This window comes from Atractosteus spatula, chromosome 14 (assembly GCF_055471065.1).
Source record: "Atractosteus spatula isolate fAtrSpa1 chromosome 14, fAtrSpa1.hap1, whole genome shotgun sequence".
NCBI classification, from domain to species: Eukaryota; Metazoa; Chordata; class Actinopteri; order Semionotiformes; family Lepisosteidae; genus Atractosteus; species Atractosteus spatula.
In genome coordinates this window covers 19017454-19042316 of record NC_142719.1, presented here as the reverse complement: position 1 = coordinate 19042316, position 24863 = coordinate 19017454, and the positions used below count along the sequence as shown (strand labels likewise).

The 24863-nt window shown below is 41.8% G+C and overlaps 2 protein-coding genes across 2 annotated transcripts in view; both read left to right on the top strand.

The window, feature by feature from the left end:
- Window positions 1–1125: 1125 nt before the first annotated feature.
- On the top strand, window positions 1126–15527 carry LOC148820857 (protein Niban 1-like). Its single transcript, XM_088931510.1, has 14 exons — window positions 1126–1610; window positions 4322–4452; window positions 4570–4695; window positions 5708–5822; window positions 6854–7015; window positions 7514–7629; window positions 8450–8554; window positions 9243–9405; window positions 9851–10029; window positions 10923–11084; window positions 11165–11281; window positions 11626–11733; window positions 12713–12824; window positions 13853–15527. Exons 1-14 carry the CDS (start codon window positions 1556–1558, stop codon window positions 14329–14331), a joined length of 2130 nt encoding a protein of 709 aa, XP_088787636.1. The 5' UTR covers window positions 1126–1555; the 3' UTR covers window positions 14332–15527.
- A 4968-nt stretch (window positions 15528–20495) lies between these two features.
- LOC148820856 (procollagen galactosyltransferase 1-like) overlaps window positions 20496–24863 on the top strand; it is a 29674-nt gene continuing 25306 nt past the window's right edge. The window contains exon 1 of the mRNA XM_088931806.1: window positions 20496–20824. Coding sequence (XP_088787932.1) covers window positions 20607–20824 — 218 coding nt within the window. The 5' untranslated portion in view covers window positions 20496–20606. The remainder of the gene's footprint in view (window positions 20825–24863) is intronic.

Sequence of the window (24863 nt, the reverse complement as noted above, 5' to 3'; positions counted from 1 at the left end):
TCCTTACACTTGTCCAGAATAAGACTTTGCTCTCTGATTGTTAGACTGTTCATCATTTTGGCTGCAGGACTGTTCTTAAAGTTCTCAAAAATGTTTATGTTGCATCTTTTAAAGCTTTCTTTCTTTTGGCTTTATAGTCTTATATATATTTGAACAATTGAGCAATTTGAAAAGTTCTAAACAAAGGGCTGAACATAAACTGGTACCAAAGAAGACGTGTGCGAAGATCACTGTAAGGTTTGACTGTTTGCAGATCTGACGGTTTTTGCGTGGGTAAGAAAGCTCAGTGGGATGTTTATTAATGCCTCAGTCGCTGGTTGCCCAGTGTTTTGAGAACGGCAAGCGAGTGCAAAGAATCGGAACAATTTAATTGCTTGGTGAAGGGAAGGACAGGGAGCTTTGAGGGCGGGTGAGGGCACACTCAGCACAGATCCGAGGCTCCAGAGGAAAGCAGGACAGAGGGTGAGTGGCAGGGCGTAAGACACAGAGTCAAACTGAACCACCAAGGAATACAGTGGAATGGATACTAAACAATAATTGATGCCCAAGCATGAGAGAGGGATCAGGAGGGAGACTACACTTACAAGCAGAGAGGAGAGAAAGACGGAGCAAAAGAGACAGGGAGAGAAGACCCAAGAAGATGGGGGAAAATAATGCTTCAAGGAAAAGAATTGTGCAAGATGGAAAACACAGTTATAATTAACACAAAAGGTGCAAAAATGTATTAAAAAGCAGCTGGTGTTCTGCATAGTTGTTGGGAGTGTTCAAAATGGGAAGAGAAGAGGATGGAAAAGACAGGTTTGAGTTCTGAGGAAGAGAGGAGGCAAAACAGCTCTTCTCCTCCTCTGTTACAGCTCTTGAAAGGCACAAAGCAGAAGGGGGGTCTTGGTAGTGGAGGACAATTAAGACAAGTGTCCCAGAAGCAGGACTGAAGAGAGAAGAGAGCATTTGAGAATCCTCAATGGAGGAGGTAGAGATTTCCTAGCTTGCAAGATCGAGAAAAAGCCGGAGAGGACAGAAAGCGGCCCCGTGTTTACAGCAAACAAGCTGGTATCCAGAAAGGGAGTGGAGGGGGGCGGGGTGTGGAGAGAGAGAGAGAGAACAACACAGAAAGGGGAAGGATGAAGAGACCTGGGCCAGAAGATGCAAAGAGAAAAGTCAGAGGCTGGGGGCAGAGATGCACAAACCGTAACCGCTGATATTTGTAAGGCGCAGACTTGATAAACATCACAGGGGAAGCAGAGATAAGTCTGTGAGCTGACCTGGGAAAGGAAGATCAGTCTCTTTCACCGTACTGCAATCACAAAAGAGCCACAGCGTTAGCAGAGTGGGATACAACAGAAACCTGTCTTTACTACTTACCTGCTCCTGATCAAAAGAGAAGCCATGTGGTTAAGACTCCCTATGTCCTGAGTGCTCTTTTGATATCTGGACGTATGGTATCACATTTCAGGAAGACCATCTGTCAGTATTTCATTATTTGTACTCTGTGGAGCATTTGTGGGTTTCTGCATTGCTGATTGTTCTTCTCTTATTCATTTCAAGACTTTGAGAAATGGGGGGACTACATTCTGGACATCTAGATGCCAGACAACGCAAACACTTAGCAGGTAAGGTTGTAGTGACTTACACTGTATCATACCTTTCAGGTGGCACTGTGGAAGTCAGTCTGTTGCCATTGTCAATTCGTGTGAAAGGAGAAATTCCAATAGCAAGTCACAGTAGCACTTCCATCAGGACCAGACAGCTAGTAACAGAGAGATCTCCTTAGGTGTTCTCTTTTTTAACACCAGTCTTACAAAGAAGAGCTGAAAAGAGAAGATGTTCGATTATCAGATGTGAGTATAGAATGAGGCAAGCACTGGGGTCATGGTTGTAATCCTACCCTACTCGGATGAATGAAAGATTAATTTCTCAGAATGGAAACCGGACGAAAAGCAAAGCTTCTTGTTTGCGATTTGTGTGTAAATTTAAAAAGCTGTCTGACCTTGATAGGTGGGTGTGAGTCTGAGCCACGTAGCTGTCAGGGACTAAATGAGCAATCCTTGTTTATTCAACATACCTCAGTTTCGGGCATCAATGCCACTCTTTACTATCACTGTACACAGTCCAGGGATATAGGCACAACTTGGGGAATGTGAGATCTGCTGATGACAAGCATTACGTTTTGGCATAGGAGTTCTGCTTGTTTTGTGTGAAATGATTCCCAAATACCTGTCTTATAACTGGTGCTTGATATACAATTTTTCTGGTTTTGCACATGGAACTGTCATTTTCCTAGCAAAAACTGGCTTTCAGGAAATCTATTTAGCATTTTGTGTTAGACCATTCACTGAAGTCCTGGTTGAACACCTGAACTCCCATGTGAGAGCCAAACTCATAGGAAAAGACTGATCCCTTGGCCAGGGGTTTCAATGCTATTGAGAAAACAGAAGTGAAAACATCACCCTAATAGACTCGTTAAACACTGCTCCCACAGTGGCTTAAGGTCATTTTTGATGAACTGAGATGAGATTGCTTTTTAGATAAGATCAGATAAGATCACTTTATTAGCCATATACAATTTCTTATATTAGGAATTTGTCTTTTCACATACCCCAGCTTGCTCTCAATGAAACACACAGACAGGGAGAGAAGCTTGGGGTCAGAGTGCACCCCATCTTCTAATTTAGGAATAGAAGATGGGGTGCAGATGTCAAGAAAGGTAAACCACAAAATACGTTTCTGTGCTTCGTGGTACTTTAATCTAATCTGACTTGGGCTGTTGTCAGCAATGCTCAAACAAAAAGCAGTATTAGGTGAGATCTGTGTTGAATGGTCACCGAGAAATTGAATAAGCAGAATAATTCTTGAGATATCATTAATATAAATTTATAATCAGTCGCAAATGGGGACTCTCAGAACTTAAAACCATTTTAAAAGCTATATGACTTAAATGTTTGGACATTAAACACTAATGTCCAAACATTTCAAATTCTCACATGCCCGAGTCTTGAACAGGTTAAATGGTATGAAGAAATTAATGGGAAGATCAATACAGAAAGATGCATTCATGTGAGATTCCCAGAATGCATAATATTCTTGTAAGATCAGTGTGCTATAGTGCCAATTTCACTTTAAAGCACCCGCCTGCTTATCAAAAATAGAAAACTCAAAATCCATTAGTTCCTTGCCATCTTTCCAAACTCCCAAGTGTGTAAAGTTGAAGGAACAATTGATTGTTGTGGAGCTTGAAACAGGCCGTCCTGTCTTCTCCTGAAGAGTCTCAATTCCCCCATTCTCCCCGCCGACTGTGGGGAGGGTTCAAAGTTCAATGTCAGCTGTCCCACAATGAGACGTCTTTGTCTAGGTGTCTGGTGATCTCACATTATTTCCAGCATCAGACGCCCAAAATAGCGGAACTGCAATGTCACTCTGAACTGTAATGTGACATTCTCTCCAAAAATTAATATAGTATACAGTTTGCATTGTTTTGAAAGAGGAACTTGACATTTTTATAAGCTAGAGATTTAATCTGTAGTTGCATCATTTAGATGTTTTGAGGAGGCTTTCACAGACTTGTGGAGTTATACAAGTTCCAAAAATGGTAATAATTGCCTTGTTATGCTGGTTTGTTGACACTGGTTAGATGATCCAAGAAATCTATCTAGACATGGTTCCAAGCCAAGGAAGGGAGGTTATCCCACTATACCAAAGACTCCATTTGCAAAGAAAAACCTCCTATTTACAGTTTCCTCGTGTCCCAGGCCCCTTCTTCATTTTTTTCTGAACTTCAGAAAATTGAATTATTACAGTCTATTTCAAAATTGCCAGTTACTTAAAACTCAGCTTTCGTACTTCAGTACCTGAGGAATGGCTCTAAGACAAACTCAACTGTCGGAGCCACACATCGTTTTTGACATGCTGTGAGCTCCACAGAGTCTTACGGGTGCTCTGGTGCTGATTGGAGGAGAGACACGTCCCTTGCTGATGTCACAGCAAGCATCGAGCTATTGGAACTATTGGCTATTCTGCACTCATTGGAGAGGATCCTCTCTGGCCAGGTGACGCCCATCCTCCTGCTTTCTTCCAGCTGGCTGGTCAAGAGACCCCAGGATCGTTCCGGAGACATCTGGGTGATAAGGGCTCAGCTTGCGCTCTGAGCAAGCACCTTTACCTGCTTGAACCTCCTTGGAGCTCTGCTTGTTTGATTTGCGAATGAGATGCCAAAACCCCAGACTTGATCTCTCCTGCTCAAGAGGGGAAAAAGGACGCAAATGCAGTGATTCCTGCCGATCCGCATTTTTCACTGTGCTCTAATCTCCGTCTCTCCTCCCTGCAGGTTACACAGGAGCAGTGCTGAAGGATTTTGCCCCACACTATCAAAGACAGCTGCCGGTCGCTCTCCTGGAGCACATCCAAGAGGAAGTGGGGCACAGGAAAGGCTGTGACACTCGACTTCTGCACAATACAGTAAGGGTTACGAGTCACAATTTCTCATATTATGCCACAAACAAATCTGTCGCTCAATAATGCAGTTTTTAGCAATTCCAGGCATGACCAAATTGTATGTATCATCCTGTATCCCAGGATGCAGTGTCAGGAAGTGACGTGGTTTTGGAGGGGAACTTGCAGGTGTTCCACGATGGCAAGTGGAGAGAGCGCCACCTCCTGGTGACAAAAGAATTTGCAGTGGAGAGTCGGGACTCCAAAGAGGTAGGGAGTGGAATTTACTCATTGATAACCATTGTTATCAAAATTGTAACATTTTTATTCAGGATGACGTAAAAATGTTGCTGTTTTCCAGATGCAATGTTTTGTCTTTTAACAATGCAATTCTCAAAATTAACACAGTATAATAATACAGTACAGGTGTTGCCTCGTAGCATTGGGTTCAATTCTGGACCTGGGGTGCTGTCTACATGGAATATGTATGTTCTTCTTAGATTTCCTCCAGGTGCTTCTGTTTCCTCCTACTGTCCAAAGACATACTGGTCCGTTATTTGGCTTCTGGAATATTGGCCCTGGTGTGAGTGTGTGTGTTTGTGTTTGTGTTTGTGGACTGGCATACCATCCAGGGTGATCTAATGTTGTGTCCATTGCTTGGAAGGTTAGGCCCCAGCTTCTCCTACTACCTTCTTCTGGATATGCATTGGATGTACAGCAGTAATTGGAATGGGTTAGCCTTGCCCAAGTCTTAAGCTTTTTATAATTGATAATTGAAAATCTCTCTAACCCCCCATTTGTAGTACTGTGTTATTAAATCAGAAGAAGCAGAATTGATCGATTTAAGGGTATTGCAGTCTTGGAATACATGTCAAAGATATATTAATATCTTCTCTTTTTTTATTATGATATTGCCAGTTCCTATTTTTATTATTATGCAAACACATAGTTTGGCATTAGTAATTGTTTTAATGTACAGTAGCACCCTCTGAAAATGTGCCCGGGAGAGAATGAGACACGTGGACAGGCTCCTGTCCACATGGAGGAGTCTCATATCTCTAACATTGTCACCAGCCCATGAAGTATGGGAGACCCTGTTTGCCAGGAAGTCAGAAAAACGGATCCTCCGTGAACACTTTTCACATGAACCACAATGCAAAGATTAAATTAAGCAGGTGTACAACAAGGCAAAAATTGAATGAGTGAATGTTTTCTCCTGCTGTGAAGTGTCAGGTTGTGTTAATTCAAGAAGTCAACAGCTCACCCACTTTGTGCTGTGCAGGTATTTGAGAAAGGCTGGGAATGCAAAACCACTCTAATCTTAACGGGCTGCCAGATCTCCACATCTGTAGAGGAACACTGCCGCCTGCTGGACACAATGTGCCAACACATCAAAGGTATTTGATGGACTGTGCATACAGCTTTTCTACACTCTGTTAATGTTAAATTCATTAAATTCAACAAGTGTTCAATTAAAAGTCACATCATTGACAGATAAACACAAGGAAGTATTTTCTAGCTAAGTTTCATTTTCAGGCTGCCTATATACCTGTAGAGATCTGTATAAAACTGAGCAGATTTATTGGATGACCTTGAGGTCTAACTAAAAATGTATTGGATAACTTTGGAGGTGAACTTTCAATTGTTTTTTTCAGGCATAATTTAAATCCAGCTAAGGCATAATTTGAGGTACAATTTACATCCAACAAGGCCAAAATTATAGTTATGTTTGAAAATGTCTTTAATTTTAATACAGCCAACACTGGCACTTGTATTTGCTTGGCTTGTTTTTTGGTGCTGTGGTTTTGTATTTTCACAATGTTTTAATTTTTTGCCTGGCATTCTAGTATTTTTAACTAAAAAAATTCTAAACAAATTCTAACTAAAAACAATCAGGATGCACAACGAATGCAAAGTAGTGCAAAAACAGGGTTCCTTTTCTCAAATGTGCTTGTGCAAGGAAAAGCACAAAAGAAGGGGTCAAAACACATTATTAAAAAATTAAATCTGTAGTTTTCCAGAAAATTCCCCACCAACAGTTTTTAAGAAGTGTAAAGTTAATACAGTCCCAGCTTTGATACAGCACTCACACCAGGCTACGCTAACCAAACAAATACACAGACTGACTAGGAGTGACAGGTTAAATACCTCCATTTAAACTAGAGGCTAGTCAGGATCTGTAACCTGAGACAACATGGTGCAACAGACAGGAGATATTGTGAATCCAGGACAGGTTAGACAGAAATAAAAATATTAGTTAATAAGAAGTGGGACAACAACTTTAATAACCAGCAACGTGAATAAAGAATATGAACGGTCTCATAAGTAGTCATGCAACGAGGGCAAGAAATAGTCCTTAGCCACTCAGTTACTTGCAAAATCACATTTCTCAGTGGTTCTCCGTCCATTAGAGTCTGTTATATTCTAGGTAGCCAGGGTGGCAAGATGCCCTTTTCTGAATGCCCCACTGAGTTCCCTGTCTTCATCCACCACCCCTACCTCGCCCCGTTGTGCGTGGCAACAAACTCCAAGGAAACGCAGCTACAGTGGCAAAGGGTTCTGCAGTCCGTTGTGCTGCACCATAGCACAGGTAAGAAAACACCCTGTTCTCAGTGACACGGGAGGCGAGTTTCAGAGCCTATAGTGCCTGAGGAAAAACAATCCTTCTGTAAATTACTGAAGCTACTCATTCGGCAAGAGGGGAAACAGATATGGAAGAGAAATGAAATGCTAAAATATTTCCACTTGTATGCCAGATCTCTGGTTAAATCAGACTAGGATATTACAATTGTGTTCTTTTTTTTTCAGTGCTCTCTTTTGGCAACATGGCAGCATTAGGTTATAAATGAGGGGAGGCCATAGCTGTTGGTTCTAGCTGTTTCCTGAATGAATCCAAGGTAGTGGCTTAAACAACATGGCTGGGTAGCTTGTTCCATACTCCCACAATCATTCAGTGGATTTACTTTTGGAGGTCAGGGGAAGGGGGTAGCTGACTTTAACACCCAAGGAGCTGGTGCTTGCAATTGCTTTAGACAGTGACATAAAAAGAGCTTGGACAACAGCTTCACCCAGAAATTATATCTTTCAGTACTCCAGAGGAAAGGGAATGTTGAAACCAGAGCCTTCTTGGAAGCTGTGCATTTTTACAGGCAAGAGAAGGGCAGCTATGCCACAGGGGTCCTGGCAATGGGGTCAGAGGAGGAGGTAAGAAAATGGCTCCCATCTCAAACAAATCCCTGGTACTCTTTCCATTATTTCCAACATATTTTGTTATTTATTGAATACAAAGAAACAAACCAACAGAGGGTAAATAAGAGGAAATTGGGAAATTAGTTATTTGTTCTGGCTGAAACACTCATTTTGTTTTAATGGGTGTCTCAAGTTGTTTCCTGGCCATCTGGTGTGCATTTTGTTGTCTAAATTTCATTTTTTATTAATCCAATTTTGTGCTTTCTGTTGCTCATCTCTATGACCTCTCATCACTAAGGAAGGTTTACTGTGTAACTTTTGCACAGTACGTTGGAGGTTTTCCCATGTTCTTTCCAAGCTTATACCATGAACTGTGCCATGGTTTGCCATGTCTATCAGAGTGTATCACCTAACACACTATTTTGCCATACTTCACCATGCATTTACTCTGCTTGCCTATACTTTGATGTGCTTTCTTGAGATTTCATGAGGAATACCATGAAAGATGGACTTGTTGTAAGAGTGGATTTAACTGACTTGGCTTGTCAGCGTTTGATCTAAAACCATGACAATTTCTCATAAAGTGTATTTAAACAGTGTTTATATAATCTAATTCTTAGTTGTACCTCTTTATATAAAACCACCACAGGGAAGCAAATAAATGCCACCCTTCTTTTTTTAAGAAAGCACCTGTTCTCAACTGCCGGAGAGAGTGACAGCTCCTCCTGCTCGTGTTTTTGTTCATCACATTGGCTAGGTTTTTCAACAAAGGCTGTGACAGCTCTCACCTCCGAGCGTGCTGTACATCCAGCGTATGTTCTATCTGTGTCTTTAGGTCTTGTCCAGCGTCATCGTCGAAGATCTCCTGCCTGCTCTGAGAGATCAGCTCTTTCCCCGATTGGTGCATTCGAAGAGCAAGAAGGGATATGTGTGGTTACAGGTGAGATGCCTTTGCTTCCTCCCTTCACAGAACCTCAGCTCTCTATTAATTTCCGATATCTTGTGTATTGTATGTTTTACCATGTGGATCACAGGCATCAGCCTGCCAGAATGTCTTTGTTACTGGCGTTAAACTGTGATTTTTTAATGAATTAAAACAATTAAAGTGATGTGAGGATGATCAAACAAGCCTTAGACATTTTTATCACCACTTCTATTTGTTATCACAACCTGTTCACTGTACAGTACTGGCTTCTTTCCTAATACCAGCGATCCTTGCACCAGGTCTTGAAAAGTTTCCATTCAACCCAAGCTCTTAATTAGTTAATTGGATTAATTACTGGTGTACATGGAAGCAATTTCGACTGGTTCTAGGATTTTGGTTATCAGGGAGTTTGGGTTCCCTATAAAAGCTGCAGAGCTATGACTCATGAGGATCGAGATTGAGGGGTGATGTATGAGGCTTAACAATTCATAAAATAAAATTAAATGCTCAAAGTGATATTTTCCTGTTGGGAATCGCACCACTAGGTGAAAGCAATGGAAAAAAAATGCAGAAAGAGCAGGGAAATATCTGGGTCAATTAATTACTTGTGTGGGTTTATGAAATAAACAAAACTTTATGAGAGAAAAGCCCAGAATGCGTAATGAGTGCTTGTATTAATTCTGTGCCCTATCTTTTCTCCTAGCTACTTTCACAAGTGTACAGTCTAGTCCTGTCCCAGGTGACTGTGGAGCTCAGTGTGCTGATGAAGGAGGTCACTCAACGGCGCCCCCAGCTGGAAAGACAGATTCGCTCTGACCTTGATCAGATCAGCACACTGCAAGACCAAATTGCTCAGAGTATCACAGGTAGAGAGACATTCAGAAGGAAGGTTTGAAGACTCAGAGCCAGTCACGTGCCCGGTTACAGTGTAATGTCATTGGCAGAATTAGAGGATAAAAGGTCGATCAAGGTCAACAAAGTTTCCTCACGTGTGGTGGATAAATCAGGCATTTACAGATGTGGTGTTCAGGAAAGACCTGCTTTTGGTTTCTCTGCCCCAGCAGGTGGATTGATATTTCGGGTACTAATCCAGAGGGCAAGAAACGGATCAACGACATTCTCGCATTTATTATTTGCCCACAAACTGAATATCAGAATGTGAAAGGTACACAAAAATGTGAGATATCTTGATCTCTGCCTTACTGAGGGAGATGAAACATCATGATAATGATACTTTGTAGCTGTGTTGCTTTTAATCATTTCACCATGACATCCAACATCTGTCTTTGTGTGTCCGTTTCCTTTTGGCAGATGAAATGTCCCTGGAGATCGAGCAGTGTGTAACACGTCTGGTCACTCCTACTTTGAACTCAACCTACGAGGAGCTGGCCGCGCCCCTCCACGCCGGATTGGCTGCCATCAGACAGCTGTTTCTGGATGTCTGCGGTGACATCATCTGCACAGGCTGCACTGGCCAATCACTGCAGGAGGTGGGACGTGAGATATTTTATGATTATAATATAAAGAACCAAGGTGTGAAGCTCATTTAAAACAGACCACAGTTAAGCTGCCCTAGCTGTGCAGCGGCTAAGAGTCGACTTGAAACAGTGTTTCTTTAAAAAAATATATAAGAAAGGTTTCAAACAAGAGGAGGTCATTTTGCCCAGGAAGCCTGTTTTGTAGTTTGTAGTTTTATTGAGCCAACTATCTTATTTACATATTTCTCAAAAGAAGCCAGGGTATCAGCTTCAGTAACACAGCTGGGTAACCTGTTCCATACTCCCACCACCCTTTGGGTAAAACAGTGCCTCCTATACTCAGTTTTAAATGCACTTCCACATAGTCTATTCTTGTGTCCTGAGTTTCATGTTTAACTGTTCGTTCTGAAATTTCACTGGTCATTCTGAAAGATGTCACAGGCAAGTTAGTTCTCCACTGTTCCTGTGCTGATTTGAGATGAAGACATATACACAATGAAATGATGGCAAACCAGTCTGATTCTGTTTAAAATCGGCATAGGCTGACTTGGGTATTGCAGCATATTCCCAAAGAAGGGGATTTAGCACACCATTTACAGACTAGAGTTCTGCAAAGGACATGCATGATTAAAGATGGACCAATAATACTTCACCTCACAACTTTTCACATAATGTAACCTGACAGGAAGTGGCAGGAGGAATGCGGGGCTGTTGTGCACAGGCCTGAGTGCCTGGGAGCTTTGCTACCTTTGTACCATGTTTGTACCTTGCTTCCCTCTTAATAGTTTTTAGAAGTTTTGTCAAAATTGAATGAGTACTTCAGTAAGTAGCAGCATTGCCAATAACAGCCCAAGAAAGTCAAGAACCACGTGTTCCACTTAGCTGCGGCCTCCGTCTCTCCACAGCTGGTGAGCCCTTTGTGTAGTCTCAGTGTCGGCTCGGCACGGCTGTCAGACTGTCTGCTGCTCCTGGAAACAGCAGCAGAAAGGCAGAAAGGGTGGCAGGAAAGCTGGGGGATTGAGAGCTGTAGGCCTCTGGTACTCCAGGCACAGAGCGCTGTGCAGCAGGTAGGTGGCAAGCACGCTATTATTAAGAGGCCAAGATTGTTAAAGGCCAGGGGCAAATTTAACCCTCTCTGACCCTCCAGCTGCTGGAAAGTGCAGTCTTCACCTTCCGACGTCTTCTGACGCTGCAGTTCAGCTACTCCCTGAGCCCAGCGCAGCTCAGCCAGGCTCTGCAGAGGGTGCACGACCGCGTCCTCAAGGTCAGTCTGCGCTCAGGAAAGTGGTTTTCCTGCTGGTGAGCGAGAGGTGATCGTGTGCACGCTTTCATTTCACATGTTCACACAAGTTCGCGCAGTGGAGTGGGCAAGTCAAGCCCTGCACTTGACTGCATTTTGCAGGTATTTTGTCAGCAGTCTATGTTTGAGGAATGTACTCCTGTCAACCCAGCTATGTAGGTATATTATGAGAGTTAAGTAGTAATGGACTAGCACTCCATTCTATGAGACTTTAAGTTTGCTTAATGTGATGTGACCGGAGCCAGTGACTGGAGCCACTCTGCTTTGCGACACACTTTAATCTAACTTTACCTGTTTCCTGTCCACAGCAGCTGGATCATGACCTGGTAGTACTGCAGGGACAGCTGGCAGGCGACGCCTTGCTTCACATCGCCCTGCCAATGCTGCTCAAGGAACTTGTGCCCAGATGCAAACTGGTAGGTGGAATGCCAGCCTTCCCCTGGCATCATTATCTAGCCACGTGGTCTATAAAGAGGGTATTCTTACCAAATGCCTATAAAGGGGAACTGCAGTCCCAGTTTCTAGACTGGTCATTAAATCTCGGTAACAAAAAAAACTCATTGAAATGTTTTTTTTACAAATTTCAAATTGAGCACAAAATCATGAAATCTGTGAAAGTACTAGAAGTCACCATTTTATCACAAAGCCCTGAACTCGCCAGAAAGTAGGAGTTTGCGCTAATTATGACCTCCTGCTTGCTAGCCTCCATAGTGACTAATGTAATGTGATGTGAGAGCAAATGAGTGCAGGTTGTGCAGCAGACATTTCACCACAGAAGTGCTCCAACGTGTTCTGAATGCAGAGTTAACAAGTAAGTTGGATTTGTCGGCAAAACCGTCTCGAAATCGAGAGCCATTTTTCTATTGGATTAAAAGAGACGTACTGCATTCACAATCCTGCTTGTTTACAATGTAATTGGGCTGCTTTCACATCACCGGAAGTTTTTTTGCCTCATTCTAAATCGCAGAATAAGGTGCTGCACATTCCTGGAAATTTCGTCTACTTTATGATGCAAATTGGAGGTTTTAGGAGCTTTGTGCACATTTCACTTTTATTGTGGTTTGAAATGCACTCATCAATGCTAATTCTTTCTAACCCCGAACTATAAAAATGGCATTGCAGTTCCCTTTTAAAGCTGTTGCATTTTTTATTTGTCTTTGTCCTCATCCTTTGATTAAGGAGCAGGTTATTTAACTACAGGACTAGCTCAAACATTCTGCTTCATGAAGACAATCATTTTGTTCTGTTTATACTGCTGGTTCCATAAATGAAAAAGATTCCCTTACTTAAAGGTGCCCTTGTTAAACTGATCAACAAAACCCCAGATACTAACCAAAGAATTAACTGAAAGAATTGGGTTTGGAATTACTCTGTTCTGTGTTTCTCTGTGTGCAGCATTTGACCAAGTATGAACAGATGGTGTTTTCAGACTACAGCGATTTCCTCCACATTGACAACATCTTCCACAGCGTGCTGAAAGAAGCTCTGACAACAGAGATTAGAGGCGGTAGGAACTGATTTTCAAACTGTCTTGTTAAGGGGTGGTTTGACTGAGAAAGTCCCGACTACATGCTGTTCCAAACCAAAAATAGGATCGTGTGAAGACAAAGCAGATAATCCAAATGTAAATCTATGTAAATGTAAATCTAACTAATGTAAGTTTGGTATACCATGATAGTGAGAAAAATTAACGCTGCATTAACAGTTAAGAACAGAGGTGTGGAAGTGAAAAGTTGCACAAACTGAAAATCCATTGTAAAGCAGCAGCAATAATGTTCCAAGCACAGTTAAACCACAGGAAGACACCAAAATTGATCAGATTTGCAAGGAACCACATTTGAAAGCCAAAACTTTTGTAAGTTGTAAAAAAATATACAAACATTAGATTAATGCCAAAAAGTTTAATTATGCAGTATTATGTCACATGTAGAGCATTTAGTTCCACTGAAAACTAAATGTCAAAGACTGACTCATAGGCTCATTATAGCCCTATAATGCTTGCAAGCCATAGGCCAGAGGTCAGATGTCAGTAAGGCTGTGACCCACTGTCATTCTTAATAGTACACTTAAAGATACTCTCAGAATTCACAACTGTGAATTAATTTTTTTAACTAATAATTCTCAAAAAAAAAATTGTTCTGAGGTGAAGAGCTATTTTTTAATTCCAACTAAACCATAACAATAACTATGTTCACTAATAAATGAATAAATTCCTGCGGCTACCTAGCAACCTGCTCCCCACTCAAAATTGGTAATTTTGAAGAACTGTATTTGTGAATCTGGCAAATTTATATCTGCAAATATTCTAAGTGTATACAGTAAGGCTAATATAAAAAGCTGGCTGTGTATCATTTACTGTACTATATATGTCTATTTTGTCAAGATTAATGAAGTCAAAAGCTTTAGATTTGGTAGAGTGGGTCAGAAATGTCAAATAATGAGGTGCTTTAGTGAAGCTGCATGTCAGTGCATATTCACTAAGAATATAAGAGTGTATATTGCTAGGACACTGACTGCGGCTCCATTCTATTACAGTTCTCAAGGACACACCCAAGCAGTACAAACTGAGCTTGCATTGTCCCAGCCTGGCTTTACTGAACAACCCCGAGCAATCATATGGTGTATGGCCAGCAAGTTCCCGAGACAGGTCCTACAGTCAGCTCTCGGGCTCCACCACGCTAACATCAAGTACCAGCTCCTATGAGAACCTATGGACCAGCACTGAGGACAGCACAGTAGACAATAGCATCACCAAGCAAGCTAACAACCTGAAAACCAGAGCCATGTGCCACCCAGTGCATGCTGGGAACCCAGAGGACACCACCAATCAGATGTGTCCAAACCAGAGGCAATGGGGACAAAACAAAGGAAGAAGGGTTGCTGTTTCAAACATGGACAGTTCAATGCAAGATTTCACTACAGCAGGGCAAGCTTCTAGGCTGAATGGGGACTATATCTCTCTGGTTGGCACTGGCAAAGATCGGCATCTGTTTCCTGAAGGAAAGCAGCAGTAAGAATTTGAGTCTGGGCAAAATCAAACAGAATGTTTCCCGAAGATGTCCCACACTGTCAAATTCCTTGAGACTTTTTACTATCTTTTACATATCCGTGTATACATTAAAATAAATGGTTTCTCAGACAGCTTCTTAGCATTGAAGCTTTTGTGGAGATGAACAATAGTGCAGTACCAATCTCTAAAGCACAGTGCAGTGAAACCTGTGCAACATTATTATGGATTCCCAAGACAACGCATCAACCAGCATGAAGGATTAAGTTTAAATTAAAGAAATGGTACCAACCACTCCATTAAACGTTGCCCTTGTGCTTTATTTTAAGGAGAAAATGCTGAATTCAAAATCAACAAGACACGCTAAGACTGTACAAGTGCAATATCACTTAGGATATTGTGTCCTAATCTAGTCACTGCATTACATAAGGATATTGTGGCTATTCTAGACAACGTTCTACAGAGAAAAAATCCCAGATGTGTAATTCAGAGTTATAATTCCGGCACTATGGCATGTGCATAGAGGGGAAAAGACTGAACCTCTTCATTGTGGAGTGTTTTGGGAGATATGGACCTATTGACAACGCTGAAAGAGAGTGGCAAACAGTAATATCAAACTGAGCTCAATGATCACCCAAGAAAGTATCATTCAGGTAGATTCAGGACTAGGGACTGGTGGCAGAGAAACAAGAGTTGAGAACTTGGGAGGAGAAAAGGCCTGACCAACTGGTTTCACATTCCCATTCTCACACTGGCCAGTTCTCAGTCCTGCCTAAAACGCACTCCAGGAGATACCGGCCCAGGTGGATCTTCATCTCGTAATTTCAGTTCTCTTCAACACTGTGGGAGATTTTAACTCTTTTATGAGCACATGCAGGCTGCAATGGGCTGACGTGACCGAGCACACAGCCAGCTAGAGTCATGGGACATGCAATGCATGCTGGGAGCACCAGCACAGAAGACCCTGCAGTCAACTGCCTGAAACAGAGACATGTCAGTAGAGTGGACGGATGTTTTAATGGTCATTTACTATTACCTAATGCCCTAAAGAGCTTTTATTTTTATTCTTACTTTAATAGGGAATCCTTTATAAGGCTTATTAACATTTATAGTTTGGGTTGTTTGTTTCAATTGTTTCTTAGTTTGTTGAAAGCTGATTTAATTTATTATTTCCTAGTGTAATAAACTGCATGTCCTAAAACATTTTGATTTGAAATGTACAAGAGTTTCAGGAGATCACTGCTGCTCAGGATGAAGGGTAATTTGTTTAAATTAGTTATGGGATGGTAATGCAATTCTTGCCATATTTAGTTAAAATGAAATGAAGGGTTTATACAAGAAATCAACAAGTCATACAAATAGACAGCAAAGGAACAAGTAATAGGTTTATTCCATGCTGAAAAAAAGAAGAAAGATAACACAATGTTTCGGCCGTGGAGCCTTCTTCAGGTGTGAGAGAGACAGGGCAGTAGGCAAAGGTAAAGTAGCAGGAGAACAAAGGTTGGGAGGGAGGAGGAGTGAGAGGCGGGAGTAGGGGACAGAAAGAGAGGCCTATCAAGAGGTGTGAAGTCAGAATGGGTGCAAAGAGGTGTGAAATGAAACTTCCAATGAATGGAGAAAATTTAAAAGAACAGTAGTCTGTTCTTGTAGTCTATACAAATAGACATGCTTTTAGGGAGCTATGACTAACGTAGGTAAAAAAACAGTTTTGAAAATGTTGCATTAGCCAATAGTTATGAATGAAAGATCCACCTTTTCAACAGAAACATGGCTGTAAAGGAATTTTACATTGTTGTGCCTTAAAAAGCTTTTAGTCCCAGTTTTAATTTATTTTTAGTGAGAAAATTGTTTTTCTGTTTTTGAACTTTTTGAAATATTTTGCTTACAGGTTGACAGTATAACGGTTCTGTTTGAGAGTGTGAAGTCAGTCAAATGTCAAACCAGTGTTTAATGCTGAAATGCAGATGTCATTCAAACTGTCCAGTTAAGCTCCAGGCTGTTCACTTCCATTTTTAATCTTCTGTTCTGCTTTGGGTTATAGAACCATATTGTATCTCTAACTAGAGACTGAAATAAATATGTTATCTTACCTATACCTTTCTAAGAGATGTAAGTTATTTTAAAATGGCAGAACATGCTGGAGATACAGCTGGTGGGCTTGCAGTCATTTTATAGCACCAAAATGCCATCATAATAATCAATCATCTGCGTGTGAGTTGCAATACAGCATTATGCCAAAGGGGGGCAGTGCACACCAGCTTTATGATGATATCAACAACAGCTATTAAAGGTATAGGGGTTTAGAAATCACCAATCTCTTCTTTCCAGAAGTTTCAAAACTAGTAATCATGGCATCTAGCTGAAAACACGACGACAATTTTAAGAAGAAACGGGTTTTTCAGACAGTCATGCCAAACGTGTCTTAACTTTTTACTATTAATATGATACTGTATTTGTCAGAGTCTGGCTCGAGTTTCTCTGGAATTTCTACAGAATTCTGCTTCATTCCTAACCAATGTTTTCATTCACTGCTCTGGATATAATTACATCACAGAGAACAGCAGCAGTCCAAAACCACGGAATGTGGGAAGATGAAATCCGAATCACTCTCTGGCAAATTAAATAGTGTGCCGGCATTATGTTACAGCAGTTCCAGATTTGTATTTGGAAATGCAGTTTTGTTTCTCTTTTTTTGCTCCTCTTTGCAGATTTTGTTTTTATTTCTGACTGTAAATTCTAGGCCGTCTGAACAGCTGCTTATTGTCTGATGTGGGTGGCGGGATGTAGTCTTTACAATGCAGACATCTCCCAGCTGTGTGTATGTATATATAGACCATATGTGAAGTGGAATGCGAGCAACTCCTTATTCTGCATTCTCAGGTACTGTTTCTCACCATGTAGTGTCCAATGTGCTCCATCGATAGAAGAATGATCTACTGTTCAGTTTGGTCGAGGAGCTGACAGTAAAACAGTTTACATGCTTACTGGAATGTGCCAATATTGCATTTGTGAAAAAAATTCCCACTGAGCCATTTACAGGTAACTTTACAGTAATTAAACAGCAGTGGACACACAGAAGTGTCATCTCTTCCTGTAGTTTTTATAAACAGAAGTCTAGTAGAACCCTGTCTTCACTTTCAAGTCAAAAAAATCCACTTACTGAAGTATTTTCAGGAGCTGTGATATTCAACTGCATTGGTAAAAAATGTTCAGGATCCTAGTTTTTTTTTAAATACAATGGTGCATTTATAAATTGATTACACTTTGGAGTGGACCAACATTAATTTTTAAATTAGTATTAGCAAATTTATTACTGTCTGTGATGGACTGGCACCCCATCCAGAGTGTATCCTGCCTTGTGCTCATTGCTGGCCAGGTCCCTCATAACCCTGAATTTTATGAAGAGGTTAGAAAATGGATAGATGGGTGAATATTTTCGACTGTTTTATTTTTTACCATAATGTGCAATTTTTCTTACTTTCACCCAGGAAAAACATTCCCTTACACACCCTTTTCAAGCTTTGTTAATCTACAATCACATGGGTTGCAAAACAATTGGGCTAAAGCCATCTCTCTCCTCTTCAACGACATAAGGAGTCAACTAATGAAAACGAAAACCAGTCCTTACTCGGAACTGGAGCAGCACGCTTTCTCTGACCTAGTGAAATGATTTAAACAGCAGCTCAGAAACTGTTACTGGAAACTCTCCATAAAATGGACTTGGCTTTGGAAATGATATATTTTTTTTTAATTTTAGAAAACTGCCGTTAGAGTAAATCTTAACAGGCACACCTTGTGGGAATGAGTTCACTGGAACTTCGCTGTCCTTCTACTTTAAGGATTTTAAAAATATCACCCCGCAACTCACAACTAGCAACACACTGAAACTTAGCAGGTGTGAGTCTAGTCAATGCCAATACCTGAATGGGAGACCTTCTGGGAAAACTACTGTTGCTGCTGGGAAAGGTGGAAGTGAGACTGGGCAGTGAGTAGGGGCAGTCTGTGTGGGTCCTAAAGCCCCAGCGCTGTCCTTTGGATGAGATGTAAAACCGAGGTCCTGACTCGCTGTCCGACTCTCATTGAAATCCCAGGGCGTTTCTCGAAAAGAACAGGGTGTTGTTTCCCTGGTGTCCTGGCCAAAATGTCCTCCTGGCCTTTACCAATCATGGCCTCCTAATAATCCCCATCTATACATTGTCTTCATTACTCTGTTCTCTTCCCCACTGATAGCTGACGTGTGGTGAGTGTACTGGCACAATACGGCTGCTGTCATATCATTCAGGTGAGGCTCCGTATAGGTAGTGGTGGAGGGGAGTCCCCATTACCTGTAAAGTGCTTTGAGTGGAGTGTCCAGAAAAGTGCCATTTAAGTGTAAGGAATTATTTTTTGAAAACATCTGCTTTATTTTGTATCGAGTGAGCAGTGGCTTGATAGAAACTCCTATTTACAGTATTTCATTTTTTGAATGATCCTCATCATTTTTTGTAAGGATCTTTTATTATTGGTTATCAAGGTCAAAGATCCCCAACGATTATGGTCCTGAGGAGCCCCAGCCCATCAGTCTTACAGGTCACCCTTAATCCCCTGTTATTAAAGATGAGGACCACAAGTGAGAAATTGATCAATAAAGGGAGCTCGGGACCCTGAGGGCTGATGGGTATTCTGATCTGTGTTCCACATGCATCACTGAATTACCACTTTAACAAATCACCCACAAAAAAGGTTCACATTTAACTTGTTCCAGGTCTTTGGAAAACTGAATCTTTGGATTATTTAGTGATTACTACCTCTAAACCCAGTTTTAGGTATGGAGGATTCCCCATCCTAGGAAATAAAGCTGAGAGATGATCGGCAATGATAATTTCCTGTGAAGTGCTACTACTGTTACTTTTCTGCTCTGTATATATTGTACAATACCTCGGCAGCACATATACTCAGATCGGAACGATACAAACAATATTAGCATGGCCCCTGCCTGAGGATGTACCTTGTATATATTGGCTCAGTGAATGGTGACAACTTTCTTACCTCGCAAAGTATTTTCGTCCAGTGTAAAAACAAGCAATTCTCTTAAAATAAAATCAGGGAGAGTCCAGCTCAGTTTTCAGATTTATGTGTAAACAAATAAAAACGAAGCTATATCCCTGTTTTCAGAATTCCTCTTTTCTAGATCTGTAATTTTGTAATTAAGATTTTAACACTTTTTGGAGAGGTTTTTAATATTGTTAAGTTGAACGGAAAACTAAGAGGGGATTAGTTAATCAAAAGAACGATTAATAGGAAAGGTTTTTAACAAAAACAATTAAGCCCTGTGATTTGTTAATACCCACGAATACACACTCGCTAACAGTCCAGTGCTGTGAAATTCTGTGCCTGTTTATTATTCTACTGGGACTAATAAGACTGCGCCTACAGTAGCCCATCCCACCCAGACCTTCTTCAGCCCTTAAGTGTCCAATCAGCTGCCTTCACCACGCCCACAGAACGTTCTGGCACATTCCAATTTAACGCCGCGATCTGCACCTGGATTCTCTTAAAGGGAGGGATAAAAATTAAAGAGATCGTGAAATGCCGCTTCTGTATGAAAAAATAAAGTTGATCCTGGATTCAGCGTCCGCGTATGTTTTGATAATGTAACATGAACACTAAAGGCGAAGCACCTTGTGAAGTTAATTCTGGTATTTAGATTCTACTTTAAAACGAACGTTTTATTTACTCTGGATACCATTTGGCTCCCGGTCGGTACTTCCGATCTGTCTATGCAACAAAATCCTTTAAAGATTTGAGATAGAAAGCCGGACGTCTGGCATCAAAACACCTATCCTGGAGTTCGTTGGTTCCTATGGGTCCCATACGGAATGATGGTGTCGTGTCTTTCTCTCAAGGCTGATGTACGTAAGGAGGAGCTGTGTTAATGAATTTGTATTGGAAAGTAATACTTAAAAATGACTGACAGTGTTTTACTCCACAAACTAAACCATCCCTCTTCTCTCTTATCCGTCTTAGTACATACCGTTTCCACTCGAGGCGGATAAAATGCCTTTAAAGGAAACGTCTCCTTTTTATCTGCACACACAAAACGTAAAATAGCCGAACTTCCCCTTTAAGGAAGTTTTTTTTCCCCTTTAATAACGTCTTCCCCCTTAACGCCAAAAAAAACGCTCTGCGGCGTTGTATTTTTGTCGGTGGTCAATAAATCGTGGATAACGTTTTCGTCAACCTTACTCTCCGTTTGCTGTGCGTCTCCCTGCTGGCAATTCCTCCCCAAAACCCTCGTCTGCAATGTTCCGGCTCCCCTTTCTGCTGCCTGCCCTGCTGTCGCTTCTCATCCCTGGGCCGGCCCGAGGATATTTCCCCGAAGAGCGCTGGAGCCCCGAGTCCCCGCTGCTCGCACCCAGGGTGCTCCTCGCTCTCATCTGCCGCAACTCGGCTCACTCCCTGCCGCACTTCCTGGCGACTATAGAGCGCCTCAACTTTCCCAAAGACCGGATTGCCCTGTGGTAAGCCCGAAACCGGAGAGCGTTTTAAAAAGGGTTTTTTTATGTAGTAAAGCAGCGTGAAAATGCAAGGAGATGCGGGTTTCTTGGAGTTGTAAGATGAAAACTTTTGCTAAAATGTTGGAATGCTGTTGACATATCACTGCAGGCTGGTGAGGTCCACTGTCCTAGCCGAGTACTATAGTATTAGCGAAGGAATTATGACACATGCATGACTTTTTAATAAACACGAAATTGGGTGACTCGAACTTTTCCAAAGATCTTTTTCTAAAGTTATCTCGCAGTTATCAGAAACTCGTTAATGTGTCGTGATCAGCATTTGTAGTGTCTGGGAGTTACGTTATAGAAAGTGGGTTTTGTGAAACAGCACAGTCCGGATAAAAAGTTATGTGCCTGCATATAGTGAGGTTTTAAATCTCTGTCAGCGCGTGAGTGAAGTAACTTTTAAAAAAAAGTTTAGTAGTCCACATGCAATAACGGGTCGCTGTAGTTTACCATATAATTCTCAGTTCCTCGCTGTTTCTGTAGGAACTTGAGCAAGTGTGGCAGTTGAGCATCGAAATGTGATGTATGATTTAGTAATTGAGGGTAATAGAGTTTAAGTGCAGTGGATTTTAGCGGATCGCTTTGCTTTTCCCTCAGGGGCTGTGTATCTACGTGTGAATCATCGCACAAGCTGTCTTGAGGGGAACAGCGCATCCGTGCTCTTGCGCATCGCAGCAGCTGCTTTTAGCTCCTTTTTAAGTTATTAAAAAACCAGGCCGATACATGTTCAGAACCTGGAACAAAGGCACCGTTTTCACTCCATCCTTTCGTAATGAGGTGAACAGTGCAGATTTGCAGACTTTTCCGTTGATAAGTCTATACGATCGTGCAACGAGAGGGAATTTAAGAGAACTCCTTAGGACCGATATTCCTTATAGTAGTAAAATACTTTGGGGAGGACAAAAACGACACGTGCAGGCTGTTTGAAAAGAGGAAATGTCGACGTACAACGATCATATGAGAGGCACACTTTTACTGTGCTCAAAACAGGAACGTAGAAAGGCTGATGTACCAGGACGTCACCCTGGCGAGCGGTATTCAAATAAAACCTTAAAAGTTTCCAGCAGCAGCCCTCCAATATAAATGACTCCAGGCGTTAACCATTCATTTTAATAAGGTCTCAGCCGAGCGTCCGTCGGTATGACTCGGAGGCAATCCACCACTTAATTTTTCTAAAACGGTTTTCTGGTTTGCGGCAGAAGCAGAGTAAAACCCATTGCAGGTTTATATGAACTACATAATGGAAACAATCCCTCGTTTCAGTTACAGTTCGAAAGCCTCAGACGCAGGAGGATTTCATTACCATTCAGGGGAATCCGCGACGTCGCCTACGTGTAAATCGCGGGACCTCTTTGGAAATGCTCCAGAATTTCACATTTTAACTTTTGCTCGAATTTAACGCAAATCCTTAAAAAAAAAACTCCAAAATTGAAAATGCTCCAAAATGTGAAATTTTAACTTTTGCTCGAGTTTAACGCACCTGGTACGACTAATTCTTTGGTGACAGCAGTAGTATAAAGTATTGGCGTGTTTGTATCCGTGCGTATTTGAAACGTGTTAAGCAGAGGAGACGGACTGTGTAAAATACACTCGGTCGGTTTCGTGTCGTTTGGCACGTCTGATATTTTGATGAGGATGCACAACAGAGTAGTTCGTATTGAAGGCAATAAGCTGATCACCAAATTGCTTATCACTTTCCGTAATATAGATATAATAGTTATATGTCTATGAATGTACGAAATAATCAAAGTTTTTGTCAAGGAGTTTGGTTAGTTATTTGTGCTTGGTGGAACGCAGTGTAGCAGCCCGTGGGTCTCCAGAACCAGGATTGTGAAACCCTGCTGTAGGTAACTTCCTTCAAAAATGAACTGGCTGTTTTCGACAATTGAAGTGTTTTGCAGTATCTGCGATGATGTGGTGAATAGGGTGCAACACAGGTGAGACGAGGTGTGAAAGTTCAGGTCTAATAAACTAAAGGTTTCCTCACTCAGTCCCTGTGTTTGTGGCTCGGACTGGACCGTTGGAATGCCATGTAGACTGTGTTTACTTTGTGCCTGGCAGAACTGTGGTGCTTTGCCTTCAGCAGCCAGCGTGTAATTACAGTGGAATAAAAGACCCAGTGGTGGTTATCTCACGCCGCAGAACTGTTGCCAAGCCCAGATATTATGAATGGACAAACCTGATTTTTTTCCCCCTTCACTGGGCATTAGATTAACCAAAGAAATTGTCCTTTAGATCCCAGAATCAAATGCCCCCAGCCTTCCTTGCTCTAAGGAAGAACTAGAGGTTTATTTGGGCTGGGAAAAGTCATTTTAATCTTTCATTTAATTCCCCCCCCCCCCCCCCCCCCCCGGGATTCTTCTCTGCTTGTACCGTTGCCATCTTGCTTCAGCTGCTGTCTCCTCGAGCCTCTTTCCTATTTAAAGCCGAAGAAATGTCGGCTCGTTTTGATATAATCATCAGAAGTCCCGCACAGTTCGGTCCAGGCTCTGTTAAGCTTGCTCTTTGTGCACTTGCAGCATGGAGAGGTCTCAATTTAAGGGCGCAAAGGGAATATAGCACTCCTTGATCTTGCGAGCATGTTTTGTTGTTCTAACACCTACCTTAGCTGGAGCTGGCACACTTTTGCCGCATATCCAAGCGTTCTGCTGGCTATCGTGTGCTGCTGTACGCAGGAGTGAGCAGGTCTCTTGGGTCGAAGCAGCCTCAAGTGTTGCCAGTGGGTTTAAGAGCCCGTTCTGTTCTGAAGTGCATCAGGGCCTGGCTACACTAGCTGTTGTAGGCCACGGTTGGGCGGTCAGGCCTGAGTCTGGCTGTGTGGGCCTGGACTGCGAGTCTGAAGCGTGCCAGAATATTCCCCGCGACTGGGCTTTCTGAGGGCTGATGTAACTGTGGAACCTGAAACGGCGCAGTGAAGGAGCTCTGCCTCTTTCCTTCGGGGGAGTCCTGGTTTCCTCTCCACGCTGGCTGTGTGCGCAATACAAAAGAAGCTGTGTGTCTCATTGCTCACCACACCTCGGCCTCAAGAAGCCTTTTAATAGCTGAAAGATGAATATTTATGACCCTTTTCCTCTAGACTCAAGATGTCAAACTCCAAACTTCAGAGACTGCGAGCATCCTCTTTTTCTCTGCATTATTGTACAGTGAGCACTGTTTTATTGGACCTTCTCTGATCGATTTAATTTGCTTAGTTTAGTGAGTATCTTGTCATTTTTCTTGTCATTCTTAAAGTGGGCATCCGTTTCAAGTCGGATCTCAAAGTGTTGTTTGTTTCTAACATAAGAAAATAGTTTATGAATGGGAACACTTATAGGTCCCTCTTCCTTTTCCTGGTTTGTAGTTCTCTCCATGATTAATCCAGGGATCTCATGTGTTTTGCAAGATTTGATGGTGTCGGCTTCAACAAGGTGGATGTGCATGTTCCAGACACCCACCCCCCTTTGTGTAAAGATGATCTTCTGGTTCTCAGATCTAAGTGCACTACCTCTTGATTTGCTTTTGCACCCCTGGATTCTCATTTCATCGTTGATCCTAAAGTTCGCTGGATTAACTCCTGGCAGTGTCTTTGTACAGTATATTTTGTCCCATAATAATCTCCTCTTTTTCCATTTTCAAATTGCTGTACCCCATCAGCTAGAAGGTAAGAAAGGTAATGCATCACTCTCAGAACTGAGTTTGCTTCCTCTGGTTTCTGAGGAGTATTCCAATTGCATGCATTTAAACTTTTCAGATTAGCAATATCTAATTTTTGTGCTTATAACCTTGTTGGTCCTGCATAGTAATTTGTGATTTTTACATTGCTTCCCGTAATCAATATTGTCTAATCATTAAGCCACCTAAGGGATCAAGCCAGAAGATTCAGGGTATCTCCAAGATCAGTTGGAAAAAACGGATAAAAAAATTCTGCCCAGTCAGGGACATAGATCCTGCCCGGAATTCTTCACAAGAAGATCTCTTTATCCAGCATCCATATCACCCTGCAACTCACAACTGACAG

Coding starts and splice junctions, on each gene's coding strand:
- LOC148820857 (XM_088931510.1), top strand. CDS start 1,556: ATGGGGGGACTACATTCTGGACATCTAGATGCCAGACAACGCAAACAC. Junction 10,030..10,922: donor CTGGCCAATCACTGCAGGAG/GTGGGACGTGAG, acceptor GTCTCTCCACAG/CTGGTGAGCCCTTTGTGTAG. Junction 12,825..13,852: donor GACAACAGAGATTAGAGGCG/GTAGGAACTGAT, acceptor ATTCTATTACAG/TTCTCAAGGACACACCCAAG.